Raw genomic sequence first — 13,374 nt, forward strand, 5'->3', positions numbered from 1 at the left:
CACCACGGAGCGCCTGGACGTTCTTCACGTTCGGGACGATCAGCCCCTGCTCGGTGTCCATGGCCACCCCGATGTTGTGAGATGCCTAAAACAATAACCATAACCATAACCATAACCATATCAATAACAATAACAATAACAATACTACTACTACTACAGTAGCCTTCTCGTAGCTCGCAGGAGAGGACCACCTCCACTGCCCTAACAGCTGCCAAACATTACCTTCACGTTCGGGACGATCAGCCCCTGCTCGGTGTCCATGGCCACCCCGATGTTGTGAGATGCCTAAAACAATAACCATAACCATAACCATAACCATATCAATAACAATAACAATAACAATACTACTACTACTACAGTAGCCTTCTCGTAGCTCGCAGGAGAGGACCACCTCCACTGCCCTAACAGCTGCCAAACATTACTTCCCCAGAATGGGATGGCTTCAAAGGAATGATTTTTAAAGGATTTCAAGACATTTTTTGAAAAAGAAACTCTTTTTGTCGGTAAGAATATACATTGTTAGTGGAGATGTAAGCTGACACAGTTACACAAATCTGTTACAGAGATAAAGACAGAAGCATGTAGACACACACAGGGATGGTGAGTTCAGACTGTCAGTAAATTTGAGACACTGAAAACAAGCACAATGTTTACAACAGGTCACTGGCTACATAAATGGTAACAGACTATTTACTGACAGGTAATGATGTTCATAATGTATTAAATGAAAAAGAAAGAGTTTTTATAAAGTTCAAAAGTTAAATACGCAATATTAAGCAGTATGCGTAATTCCGTGTGTGTGTGTGTGTGTGTGTGTGTGTGTGTAATGTATGTAAAAATAAAATCCTGGAAGGATGCACATCTCATCGTAAACAGTTGAGTTGTCCCAGGATCCTGGGATCGGAGACAAACATCATTTCCTTGTCTGAACTCTTTGTAACCAGCCTCTCCTCAATCAGGAAATGGTGCTGATCGCCTGGGAAGACTTTACATACAACCCTCACAATATCCAAGTCACTTCCTGCTCATACATTTCTAGTGAGACACACAGGTAAGAATTAGCTTCCCCAGGAGTTGTCTTAATCAACTTTCACTCCAAACAGAAGAGTTTACTCAAACGGAATTCAAACTTTTCTCGCTTCTCTCATTTAAATCACCCTTGTTTGAAGAATCGCAGGAATTCTGTTTTGAGAGAGGTTATTCTTTCTGAGGGAAGGGGTGATGGGATGGGTCGTATGACCCATTGCCTCAACCACAAGGGCTGCAGAATGCATAGCTGCACAGTATCAGTTAATCCGCAAACCCGCCACAACCACCACCAGTGAGACTCAGCTTACTGCTCCCTCCCTACCTGTGACTCTAGTCTAAACCGCATCACGTTTGCGGGACCCAGACGCCGCTCAGACAAGCACACCTGCACCGCGTTCTGTGTAGGCCAAGCACATTCTCACACACACAGCCAACCTTGTAGGTGACCTTCTGGCAGCTCTCGTCCACCGAGGCATTGAGGATGGGGAACTGCAGCAATCCCAGGGAGGCGGCCTGGCAGCAGAGAGCGAGGTTAGCACTCGGAACTCGGGGCGGTGGGGCGGCAGGGGAGGGGGTGGTGCACCTGCTTAAGCCACCTTCCACTGCAAGCCCACTTCCCCGGGGCAGGTGACTGCCCTGCAAGGTGGAACAGGGTCACCCTGGTGACAAGAATAAAAGAGAAAGCAGCCAGGAGCTTGTAAACATCAAGATTTTTCTCCCCCCCAATTTTTTTTTAATTTAAAAAGGTTTTTCAAAACAACTACAGGGTGGGACAAAAGTAGGTTTACAGTGGTTTGCATGGAGATAATACAATAATAAATAAATAAGAAACAGTAAACTGTTTTGGGTACTCACAACTGCAAACCTGCTTTTGGCCCACCCCACACATGGGCTGGCCAAGTCCCAGGAAAATGCCTCGATTCTAAGGGATTTCCTCACTCTACGAGTAGAGTTCCCGTGAGGGGCAAACCTGTGGTCCCCAGGCAGGAAGCTGTCCGTGTGTGAAAAGGACAGTGCTAGCGACTTCCTGGGTTGAACTCAAACTGTAACAGCCACAGAAGGCTCCGGGAGGAGGCTGTACTCAGGACGCAAGTATCTGACCAAGGTGGGAGGGCACACGGCGGTGGATGGTAGCTCAGTCTGGCGGGACAGAGGGAGCGACTGAGTGTTAGGACTGGAGAGGGCAGCAGCGCCCCATGGTCACACCTGAATGCCGCACTCGGGCCTTTAGAAACCATCTTGAAGGCGATGAGGGGAGCCTGGGGAAAGAACTGGGGAATGGTAAGAGTGTGATTTATGGGAGCTCAGCGTCGGTGCAGTGTGGGGAAAGGCTGGTGGAAGCCACACTGCAGTTAGCGATAACCGTACGTATTTTGAGTAAAACAGACCAGAACGGAAATTTAGGGTCTCGCTTCTCTGGGCCCCCATTTCCTTAAGTGGGACGTGGGGGATGTCAGGGTCATTCTGAGAATTAAAGAGATCCCGTATGCAACATGCTTGGTACGGGTTCTGTCACATGTAACAACTTTGTGAGTGGTGGTTCATGTGAGCTAGACTGTGAGCTGCTCAAGGTTAGTGGATGGTCTTATTCCATTTTATTCTGGTCCCAGGCCTAGTACTAGAAACGATCAGGAGCCTCAATGTAAGTTTGCTGAATAAATGGAAGTAAGCCCTGGTCGGTGTGGCTCAGTTGGTTGAGCATCATCCCATGCGTCCAAAGGTTGGCGGTTCCATTCCCAGTGGGGGCCTTTGCCCGGGTTGTGGGCTCGATCCCTGGTAGGGGGCGTGCAGGAGGCAGCTGATGGATGGTCCTCTTATCGGTGTTTCTCTCTCTCCCTTCCTCTCTCTAAAATCAATAAAAACATATATATTTTTTTTAAAAAAATGGAAGTAAATATATGTCAGTGATAAGCAAGATCAATACCAACTCTCCCTTTTGTTTAAACAGAGCTTCGCTGGAGTGGGCCTTACAGAACAAAGGCTTCACCCACTGACAGGACCAGCCGCACCAGCTCCAAGAGGCAAGTGGGTGACAACAGGGCACCTTCTTCTAGGTGATCTGGTGAGAAGTAGTATTTTTATTCAAACCTGTAGTTAGCACGCTGAGCATTTGGAAAAGAGCATTTAAATGCCCTGCTCCACCCTGCGGGCAGTGACTGGAGCCTCACCTTCATGAAGAAGGGCATAAAGGAGAGTTTGATTCCACGAGCAGAAGCCACGGGTTTCAGTTCTTCTCGCAGCTTAACCAGCTCGGTGAGGTCGACCTCGTCACAGTACCCGAAGTGCGGGATCTTCAGGGCTGCGGTCATGGTCTTGACCATTGCTTTCCGAAAGCCTGGAAAACAGTATATTTTCAATTGTTAAATCCTTTAATCCTTCTCCTTTTAACCTAAAATAGAAGGTTAATGTTGTTTACTCCCATTTACACTCCTCCCCACGCCCTTATGTAGCTCAAAAGCCACGAGTTTCAGCACTGAAGCCCTGAATGCCGCCCAACCCCCAGTGCCAAGTTCAACAACACAACAGGTGGCCGCTTTCCAGGCTGTGTGTGCAGATAATCCTACAGGCTGCAGGCCAGGATTCATCAGCGGCGTTCCTGCAATATCCCTCTTCAGGAACTTATCATCCTACGTGTTCATAAACAACAAGTCAGACGGAATTACTTTGAGAGCTAACAAAAAATAATGAATATTTAAAATAATCTGGAGACTTCAAACTGAACAGTTATTCGTTTACACATTCATATTCCAAGAAACTGGCTAACACGTTACTTATGCTTCAGAAATTAACAGTATAAATTGGGAAAACTGTTATTTCATCATTAAAAATAAATTGTATGCTGAACTTGAACTTTCCCTTCAGTGAGAATTACAAACACCATGTTATTTAAAATAAAGAAAATTTAAAAAAAAAATCAAACTACCCTATTATATGCATGGACCTGAGGAGGCTGCTGCTCCCCAGTAGATTACACTGTTACCGGCAGTACCGTTACTGTTACCTGTTATGGGCTCTGTTCTGTCCTGGCCTGTGAATATCACAGGTTTTGCTACTGGGGTAGGAAGAGGTTTGTCTTTTGGTTTCGGTGGAGGTGGCATAATTTCGGCTTTTGGTGAAGGAGGTAATATAGCTCCTGTCTGCTTCTCCAAAAAGTTGAGAATATCTTCTTTGAGTATTCTGCCATCTTTTCCTGAGCCAACAACTTCACTCAGCTTAATCTAAAAAAGGATACACGTAATGTGAAAAATAGAACTACCTGAAAATAAATAAATCCCATCATGAAGGTCGCTAAGTGGAATTCAATGCATTGTAGGTAAAAGAAAAAAAGTACCTCTGCCCAGGAAGTTAGTAGAAGGAAGTAATATTTCCATTATCCTAACAGAGCGCGGCAAGCACAGCGCCCTCCTAAGTCATCATGTTACCTGTGCACATACAGTGTATTTGTCCACGTGGTAACCATGTGGTATTTACGTTGTAGATAATCCACGCTTATGTATAAAAATTTACATTTGTAAACAATCAACTCTTCTTAAATTTCTTGCATGGTCCTTAATTGATTTTTTCTATTTTTAGAAACTACAGAGAACTGAGGTCACCTGATGCTCTGAATGATCTAGTGTTCCATGATTATCTCCATGTTCTGTTATGCTAAATGGTCTTCATATCTGAATGCATTTAACGGCGAATAAATGGCCATGAAGGCTCTAGTCTATTCCAAAACTTATGTAGGCATCTCCCTGATTTGAGCACATGCGCTTGCTAATTTCTGGCTATAAAGTACGTGAAGGAATAAGCCCCGGATTCTCCCTCGGGCTAGCTTCTGGAGCAACCGTCAGGTAACTGCTGAAGGGATGTGAACACTTCAGTGACTCTTCTACTTCCAAAAAGTACACGTTTGTTTTTCCCACTGGAACTTAGTTACTTCTCTCAAAAACAAACCAACAAAACACCTGCCCATGGGCACACTGGGAGGAGCTCGGGCCCTAGAAGGAGGCAGATCTGGGTCCAAGTCCCCAATTCAGCTCCCTCCTCGATTTCAGGCAACTTCATCAACTCTGGCCTCCCACATCTGCAAAATGGGGACAGTCTGAACCCCCTCCGGGGCTACAGTGGGGGTCAGTGTGCAGCGTCTGGCTCAGGTCTCCTGTGAGGAAAGCAGTCAGTGGAGACCTGGAGACGGACTTCAGAATCCTGGCTCCACCACCGCGCTGTGACCTTGGGCTGGTTTCCTGACCTCCTCCTATCTTATCTCAGAGTTGTGAAGATTAAATGAAACACCATGTAAATTCTCAGTGCCCGCCCGGGAGCCACCTTGCCGGGAGGTTAGGCACCAAGGACCAAGGACGGGCTGATGAGAGGAATTCCAAAGGCCAGCCTCCTTGACTCAGTTCTGGGGTTCTCCCCACCTCCCCAGGGTCAGGGCACATCCTAGAGACCCATCCTTGCCTGGCCCACTGCCCACCTCTTCCCTCCCCTATGCTCATGCCCAGTAAAGGTGCTCACTCTTTCAATCAATCAATCAATCATCACGTCCCCAATCCTTGTCTCAATCTGCGCTCCTAGGGCACCTGACCTAAGACATGAGTATTTACAAGAGCTGCATCAATGGTGGCCCTGACTCTTATCAGCCCCAAGAAAGCATAGTAAAAGCACACTCCTCAATCAGGAGAAGTAATGAGTTCCCAATGGTTTTCTCATTTCTCACGAGTGCCTTGACGCAACTACCACTTTTCGGTAACAGACATTCCCATGTTTTCTTCCACCCCACTGGAGCCATCTCATCTGGACAGCTGGCTGGTTTTCAGATGCAAGCATACACTCTCTGTGTCTCACGTTTACACGTTAAGAAAACGTACGTTGTTCTCCATGGCCAGGCGGCGCACTGCCGGGGTGGCCAGCGTCTTGTGGCCTTTTATCTCCTGGTGAGTGTGCTCGTCATGGGACACGGCGGGCGTTTCCACCACATCCTCCTCGGAATCTGGTAACAAGGTACATGTTTACCCTTCAGCTGAGAATATACACAGAGATTCTACATGATAGACAAAAGGCGTAACAGTCAGGCTACTTCAGAGAGGAAAACAAACAGGAGAGTGTGGGGGTATGGTATCCGGTGGTGTTTCATGGCTTTGTACCTGGCATTCACTTCATCACATAGCCAGCTACCTGTTAAAAAATGAGAGCTTCTTCCATAAATTTAAAAACATGTTGTATTTTAAACACTTTCCTAATAAATTTCTCTTATAAGTCGCATGAAATAAGGACCAGATGGGAGGTAAATTACACGGAGGATCATGTAAAGTCTGAGACCAGTCTAAATGCTTCCCTGAGATGACACAGCATTTAAATGTTCCTCTACTTGGAACACTGATGTGTTAAGAGTGGTGATTTCTGAGTAGCGGGAGCATGTTTTCATTTTCTTACTTTTGGTTTTTTTATCTCATAACTTTCTCTAATGCAGCGTCCTGCTTTGATAACAGAAATTAAATAAATGATGAAAGGCTTCAATAAGCTACCTCCCAGCTTTTGGAGGGAGCTGGTCACGGTGCATAGACTCAGGACATCCCAGGTCTAAACTGGGCTGTCACTGCCGTTGGGTTGGGTTTAGTTCCTACATCGGTTCAACAGAATTACTCACGTGGAAGGATAAGAAACGTTAAGTGTGAAACCTGACAGATGACGAAGTGACTGCATTAGTATTACACTCTCGCACAGTCCGCAAGGCCTTCGTGTCTCAGGCACCCTCAGGGCTTCTGCCTCTCACTGCGGACCTGTCCGAACCCCAGCGCTTCCTCCAGGTTGCGGGCGAGGGCTGCCTCACAGATGGTCCCCGCCAGCCTCCGATAAGGCACTGTTTCCGGGGAGACAGAGCCCTGGGCTTCGGGGAGGGCAGCCAGCTGTGAGCCCCACGGCACCAGCCCGGTGCCCGTGTCCCTGGAGCGCTCTCATCTGGAATTCCATGTCAGGACGCGCACTGATGGCGAGACCCACGGCCACTGCTTCTTCGCATGCGGGTCTCCGCACTGTTCCTCCGGCTTTTCCTCCTTTTCTCTCCTGCGTCTCCTCCCCAGGAAGCCTGGCTTTCACAGCCATCAGCACGAGTGCTGTTCGGCTCCGTATCGGCGGCACACACAGCCATCCCACTGTGCACACTACGCCTCTGGTTAGCAGTGACCAGTGTCCTGGATCTTTCATTGTTGCTTCTGTGACCACTGTGGTTTCTAGAAGCCTGGCCACCAGGTCACTATTACTGTCCATGTAGTTACCATGGCGACTGGTCAAAAGATAATCACGCACCACCAAGGACCCTATTTCCCTGACTTCCTGTAAGTTATTAAAAGTAAACACCCCTTTTGATTGGTACCCAAGGACGCAAGGACAGCAGCGATCAACTTGGCAAAGAGGGACATGCACGTCAGTACCTTTTAAAGCTTCCGTTTCTATGTCGACGAGTGGCTTCCCCACATAGGCCGTGTCCTCTAGGTTATAGTACAGTTTCTTAATGACCCCATCGTAACGACTGGTGATGGTAACAGAAGCTTTGTCGCTCTGAACTTCACAGATGCTGTCGAACTGAGATACGGTGTCTCCTTCCTTCACGAACCTACAAGAAACAGGTGTCAGACCCGCCGTGTGACCAAGTGCCGAGCAGCCTGCACTGCTGATGCCACGCTGAGTTAGGTCCTATCCACCCAGGCTAGCAGTGAGTCCCAGAGGTGCACCAAAGAATGTTCCAGAAAAGACCATCAGGGTTTCCAGAACCTCTCTGGTGTTATCTCCAATACCAACATTTTAAAACCTTTCATAGATCTGCAATCTGAAAATTTAATTAAACTTTAAATTTTCCACTCCTTGGAAAAAGTTCTAAAAAAGTATTTTAAATGTGTGTGTGTGTGTGTGTTTTCCTTTCATTGTTTTATATTAGCCTGTATCAAACTTTAAGGTGTGCCTATTATTCTAGAATTAGATTGAAAAATTGAGGTCCCCAGCACACAACCTTTGTAATTTCATGAATTTTGGCTTGAGTTCTCTTCTAGAATTATTGTTACCTGTCCTTTTATATCGATCCCTTTATCCCCTGTTTTAAGTGTGCTTTACCAAACAGAGCAGGGAGAATGAGACCAACCTCAAATACTGCATGTGATTCTGAGTTTAATACCATTCTTTTTTTTAAAAAATGTTTAATTTATTATTTTTTCTTTATTGATTATGTTATTACACATGTGTCCTTATCCCCCCATTGCCTCCTCCCCCCTACTCATGCCCTGCCCCCGCTGGTGTCTGCGTCCATTGGTTATGCTTCTATCTAATACCACTCTTGACGTATCTAGCACATTCCTGACATTTTGCATTAATTCTTCACTAACATCACTATTGTTCAGTCATTCTTATGCCTTGTCTTCCTGTCCTAACCAGGTCTCAGTCGACATAAAACACCACCCGTGACAGGGACATGAGGTGTGAGAGCACCTATGGGGCTTTCCCTCTGACAGGCAGGGCCCCGGGATTCCGCCCCTCCGGAAAGGCAGCAAGTGCACTGACACGTCATCCCTTAGAGGTGAACTTCTCTGCTTTTAGCTGAAATAAGGGGTGGGCTGCGAACGTCTTTAAAAAGGGGAGAAAATGATGCTTAAGACACTGCCCAGAACAAGACGCAGTGACGTGTGAACTGGCTCACCAGCATGCTGACACCAGCAGCTCGTTTCACCCACTGCTTTGGGAGGTGATAGCAAGTTTCTCCATTTAAATCAAGACCTACTTATTTTCACTCTGATTATCTTAAGATGGACTTAACCTTCTTCACAATCACTTACCATTCTTTGACAGTTACTTCTCTAATGCCTTCTCCAATGTCTGAGAGTTTGAACTGAACAATCTGTCCCCGTTGACCTTCAAAGACAAATGAGAAATAATCTCCTTAAACATGTCACGTGTTGCTAAGAGATGCTTTTACATCTAAAATTAGAAAATATTCTCCCGCAGAGGCAGAATTGATTTCATTTTACAGATAAAAATTTCACAATTTTTAACAGCATCATCATCACTCATAGTAGCCATCAAACATTTAAACAAGTCCATCGATGCCACCGACCCACTGCCACTGTCACAGAAGTCCCACTTCCCAGCTTGCAAAGTCATGTTCTGTTACAAGGGGATGTAAACAGACTGTGAAACATGGCGTGTATTAGGCGCATCCCCTGCTTCATGTTATGAAGCTGTAATAACCACCAACAGCCTGCTCCCAGGTCTCTGTTGACCTTGTATTTTGGCTTCATACCCTCATTCTTAGTGGCTAAAGATCAGGCAGATCCCTACACAGAAAACTCAATGGGAGATTCTTATTCTTGTTCTGCCAACTTATTACATTTGAGTCTTTTCCTTCCACTTTCCACTTTTTATCCCTTTTCAAAGATTTATCCCCTTTTTATAACACTTGGATGCCAATGAAACTTTATGGTAATTATCCCCAAGAAAGTCAGTATGTTTGGTTAGCAAATGGCTCTGAAGTGATTTAAGAATGTGCCTCTATTTTTAGACTGCTAATAGGTACAACTGCTCATAAAATACACAAACAGCTGATTAAGGAACACGTTTTTCTTTAATAAATATGAGGAGGTAAGTTAGTAGTAAAGAAATGTGTCTTCGATATGAGGTCTCAGGAGCCTGTTTCCATTCTAGGAAGCAGGCCCTCTCTCGGCCTGCTGCTCATTTAAACGGGAACCTTTCGGGAACAGTTTGGTACTAAGTACCCAAAGCCTTAAAAAAAAGGCCCACAACTTTGAGCCAGCAACTCTAGTTTGAAGCCTTTTTTGCCCGAGGACATAGAGGCACACAGAGGTCAGTGCTCAAGAACAGTTACCATGGAGACCGGGACCCAACCTGAGTGACTAAAACGTGACAAGTAAATGCACAATGACACCTCTCTGCAAAGCCAGGCTATGCGAGGAACATAACGAGCCGACAGCACGTGCAAGAGCATGGACATGTGACAACACGGTTAGTGAATGGCCAACCGTTCTATGTGGCTGAGGCCAGGACCTGTGGGGAGAAATCAGCCCAGACTTTAAAAGGCCTTGTGTGCCAGGCGGAGGTGAGGTGTTTGAAGTTTATCCTACAGGTAATCAGGGGCCTGTGAGGGTTAGTCTGTTTCACCATTCCTAAAATCTACGCTGGCCTGTGACTTGCTTTCACCTATAGAATATAGCAGAAGTGAAAGTGTGTAAATTATTTTAAAAAAAGAGGAAGAGGAGGAGAGAGAGAGAGAGCGAGAGAGAGAGAAACGTCAATGATGAGAGAGAATCATAGACCGGCTGCCTCATGCATGCCCCCTACTGGGGATGGAGCTCGGACCCTGGGCTTGTGCCCTGAGCAGGAATCAAACCGTGACCTCCTAGTTCAATGCTCAACCACTGAGCCACGCCGGCCGGGGAAAGTGTGTAAATTCTGGAGCCTAGGCCTCAGAGGACCTCACCCTCACAGCTCTCCCTTGTCCCTCTTGGAAGGCGGCCGACCTAACCTGGCTGAGTATGAGAGGCCAGGGGTGGAGCAATGCGATGTCCCAGCCGGAAACCAGTACTAATTGTTAGACGTGTGAGGGAGAGCGTCCTGGACCCCCCAGCCCCGGTGAGGCTCCAAACACAGTCACATCAATGAGCCGGGCCGACGCCCAGGATCCTGACAGATAATAAATCATGTCGCTTCAAGCTGCTCTGAGGGCTGCTACTCAGCAGTGGTTACTGCCAGGGAGTGCCTGTGGCCATCTCAGGCCTGTAGCTTTAGGTCTGCAATGTTAGGAGACAATTCTCTCCGGCGGGAGTGTGGCGGAGAGAGACGGGAAGGGGCGGCAGGGAAGGCGGTTAGGAGGCTACTGCAGGTTCAGAAGCTGAAGGATGGAGCTTAACAGATTTATACATGTTTGAAGCTGCTTGAAAAGGAGAAGACAGGTTTAAGAAACACATAAGCTGTAAAATGAATGGATCACGGTCATCAGTTTGAGGTGAGCAAGGAATCAGGCTCTATGCTTCCAGCTTAGCTATTTACTAAGCTGGGGACTAAAGAAGAGTGTATCCCAAGCATCGAGAGCAGTGCCTGGCACACAGTAGGTGCTCAGTAAATATCTGTGTTGCACGAACTGCTTCTCACACCAACACAAAGGGTCAGATACTGTGATTACTCCCACTTTACAGGCGACACTAAGTCACCTGCTTGACATTACAAAGCCAGCAACTGGTAGGCCACGAACCTAGAGCTCATAACTGCCTGCACACTGGAGCTTCAATGGCCTCTATTCTCTCTCACCAAAGACCGACTTTTGAAAATAAAAATCTTAAAATGGTGACAGTAGGTTCACATATCTTAGGGTGTTGTGGCAGATGGCGTGTCAGAGGCACAGAAGGACTGACTGTCCTCAGGCGGGTCTGCCTGGAGCCCCCTGCTTTTCACTGCTAGCACAGACCCAGGCGCCCATATCTGGCAAAAGGGTAATGACACAACGGAAGTCCAGGGTTCTTTACCGGGTTTCTAAAGAGAACGCCAGAAAAAAGAGTTTTAGTGTCCTCGCAAATCTAATCCTTTCAGCCTTGAGTTCTTCAGCGAGGGTAGAAAACATGGGGCCGGGGGTGGGGGTGGGGGTGGTCATTAAATGGTAAAAGCAGGGAACTTTGTATCTAGGGGCACCTCCGGCCGGTTTCATCCCACCACCCACCAGGACAGATGAAGTCCTCCTCCAACCACCAACACGGCAGGGAGTACAAGGGCACAAACTATTCATTCAGACGATCAAGTCACATTTCCCTGGACTGAGACAGTCTATCCACGCTGACTGTTGCACACAGATGAGCCAGGTGATAAAGACAAGATGGCCCAAGACAACCCATTTCCAACTCCATGGAGACACACATCAAGGGAAAGTGTGTGAAAGGGGAGTGGGGGAGGGGTAGGGTGCAAAGATAATAATAATAATAATAAAAAAAGGATAAATGTGGGGAGACCAAGGAGGGCCAGGCTAGGAATAAAAGGTCCACTTGAAAAAGAAAACAAACTTTGATAAGTCTACAATCACTTCAGATAAAGAGCTGAGTAAGATACAAAACGTCCTCTCACGCGGCGATGGTGGTCACACTCACCAGCAGTTGTTTTCAGCGGCCGGTGCGGATGGCTAGCCTTGAAGGAAGGGTGGCCGAAGAAACACACATACTTGGGTTTCAAAGCACGAACATCACTCCGTGTCTGAAAGTAGCGAACGCAAACCTAGGACCAGAAGACCAAAAGGAAAACCTCGAATACGTGATCTTTACGGCTTCCCTAAGTATAGACGGAATTTCATGTCCCTTCTAACACTGAACGACCGTTACCACTGCATAAACAACCTGAAATGATCTTCTAGGCCCCAATCAGACACGGGACATCCAGTGGCAGGAAGAAGATCGGGGAGCGGGTGCTGGGGGAGCCGAGGATGGGGAAGCTCTCAGGGGAGCCAGGCCGGGACCTCGCCGGGCAGGTGCTGCTGGGGACGGCTGGCTGGCTTCTCCCCGTACCTCCTACTTCTCTTTCACAAAGCTCAGTTATGCAATGTCCTCTGGGAACCGGGTCTGAACGCCGGGACCGTTCCTAGGTGTTCCTGCAGCTGTAGGACCTGTCCATGCATCGCACGCCTTACGCTGTGCTGTAACTGCTTGTCTACGGCCTATCCCTGTCTCTCGTCTGTCTGTCTGTCTGTCCTCCACCAAGGCTGTGATTAACCTCTGTGCGGGCAGGGATGGTGTCGGTCTTATTCATATTTGCATCCTGGATGCCTAGCACCGGACCTGGTCCGTAGCGGGTTCCCGAAAGGCTTTGTAAGATTAGGGGTCGCCAGCTGTAGGAAGCTCTGGGGCAGAGGAGGAACTGAATAAAAATCAGATGAAACACTACGATGACGGGATGTTCACTGCTTAGTGCTAAAACACCGAGTGACAGTGGGGAACGGCAGGGTGATGGTGGTGGGTCGCAGCTGCACGGAGACCAAGGTTGGGAAGACACAGGTGCAGACCTGGGAGGCAAGGACACGCCCCAGGGATGAGGCTGGAGCAGGTGTCTCCGCTGCTTGGGGGCAAGGACCATGCAGTGATGCTTTGCTCCGAGGGCCTCTTCCAGGACTGCGAGTCCCTTGAGAGCTGGGGTCGTCGTGTCGTGTCTGGCACCCAGTGGGTGCTCCCTGAATGCTCAATGGGTGCATCCCCGGTGCCTGTCCCAGCGCCCGGCACCCGGATGCTACTCAGCGACAGGCCAGCTGGGCCTCGGGGTGCAGAGGGAGCGGGAGGGCCGCCGAGTCCCGCCAGGTGCGCGCCCAGGTGAGGGGAGGGGGTG

The 13,374-nt window shown here is 47.9% G+C and overlaps 1 protein-coding gene across 1 annotated transcript in view; it reads right to left on the reverse strand.

Annotated features, from left to right (window-relative positions):
* DBT (dihydrolipoamide branched chain transacylase E2) overlaps nt 1-13,374 on the reverse strand; it is a 16,390-nt gene that overhangs the window by 2,795 nt on the left and 221 nt on the right. Inside the window, exons 2-9 of the mRNA XM_006763110.2 lie at nt 12,153-12,276; nt 8,841-8,916; nt 7,449-7,630; nt 5,886-6,007; nt 4,031-4,247; nt 3,198-3,364; nt 1,465-1,542; nt 5-85 (exon numbers count right to left, since the gene is read on the reverse strand). Coding sequence (XP_006763173.1) covers nt 5-85; nt 1,465-1,542; nt 3,198-3,364; nt 4,031-4,247; nt 5,886-6,007; nt 7,449-7,630; nt 8,841-8,916; nt 12,153-12,276 — 1,047 coding nt within the window. The remainder of the gene's footprint in view (nt 1-4; nt 86-1,464; nt 1,543-3,197; nt 3,365-4,030; nt 4,248-5,885; nt 6,008-7,448; nt 7,631-8,840; nt 8,917-12,152; nt 12,277-13,374) is intronic.

Source organism: Myotis davidii, unplaced genomic scaffold, assembly GCF_000327345.1.
Source record: "Myotis davidii unplaced genomic scaffold, ASM32734v1 scaffold217, whole genome shotgun sequence".
Lineage (NCBI taxonomy): Eukaryota > Metazoa > Chordata > Mammalia > Chiroptera > Vespertilionidae > Myotis > Myotis davidii.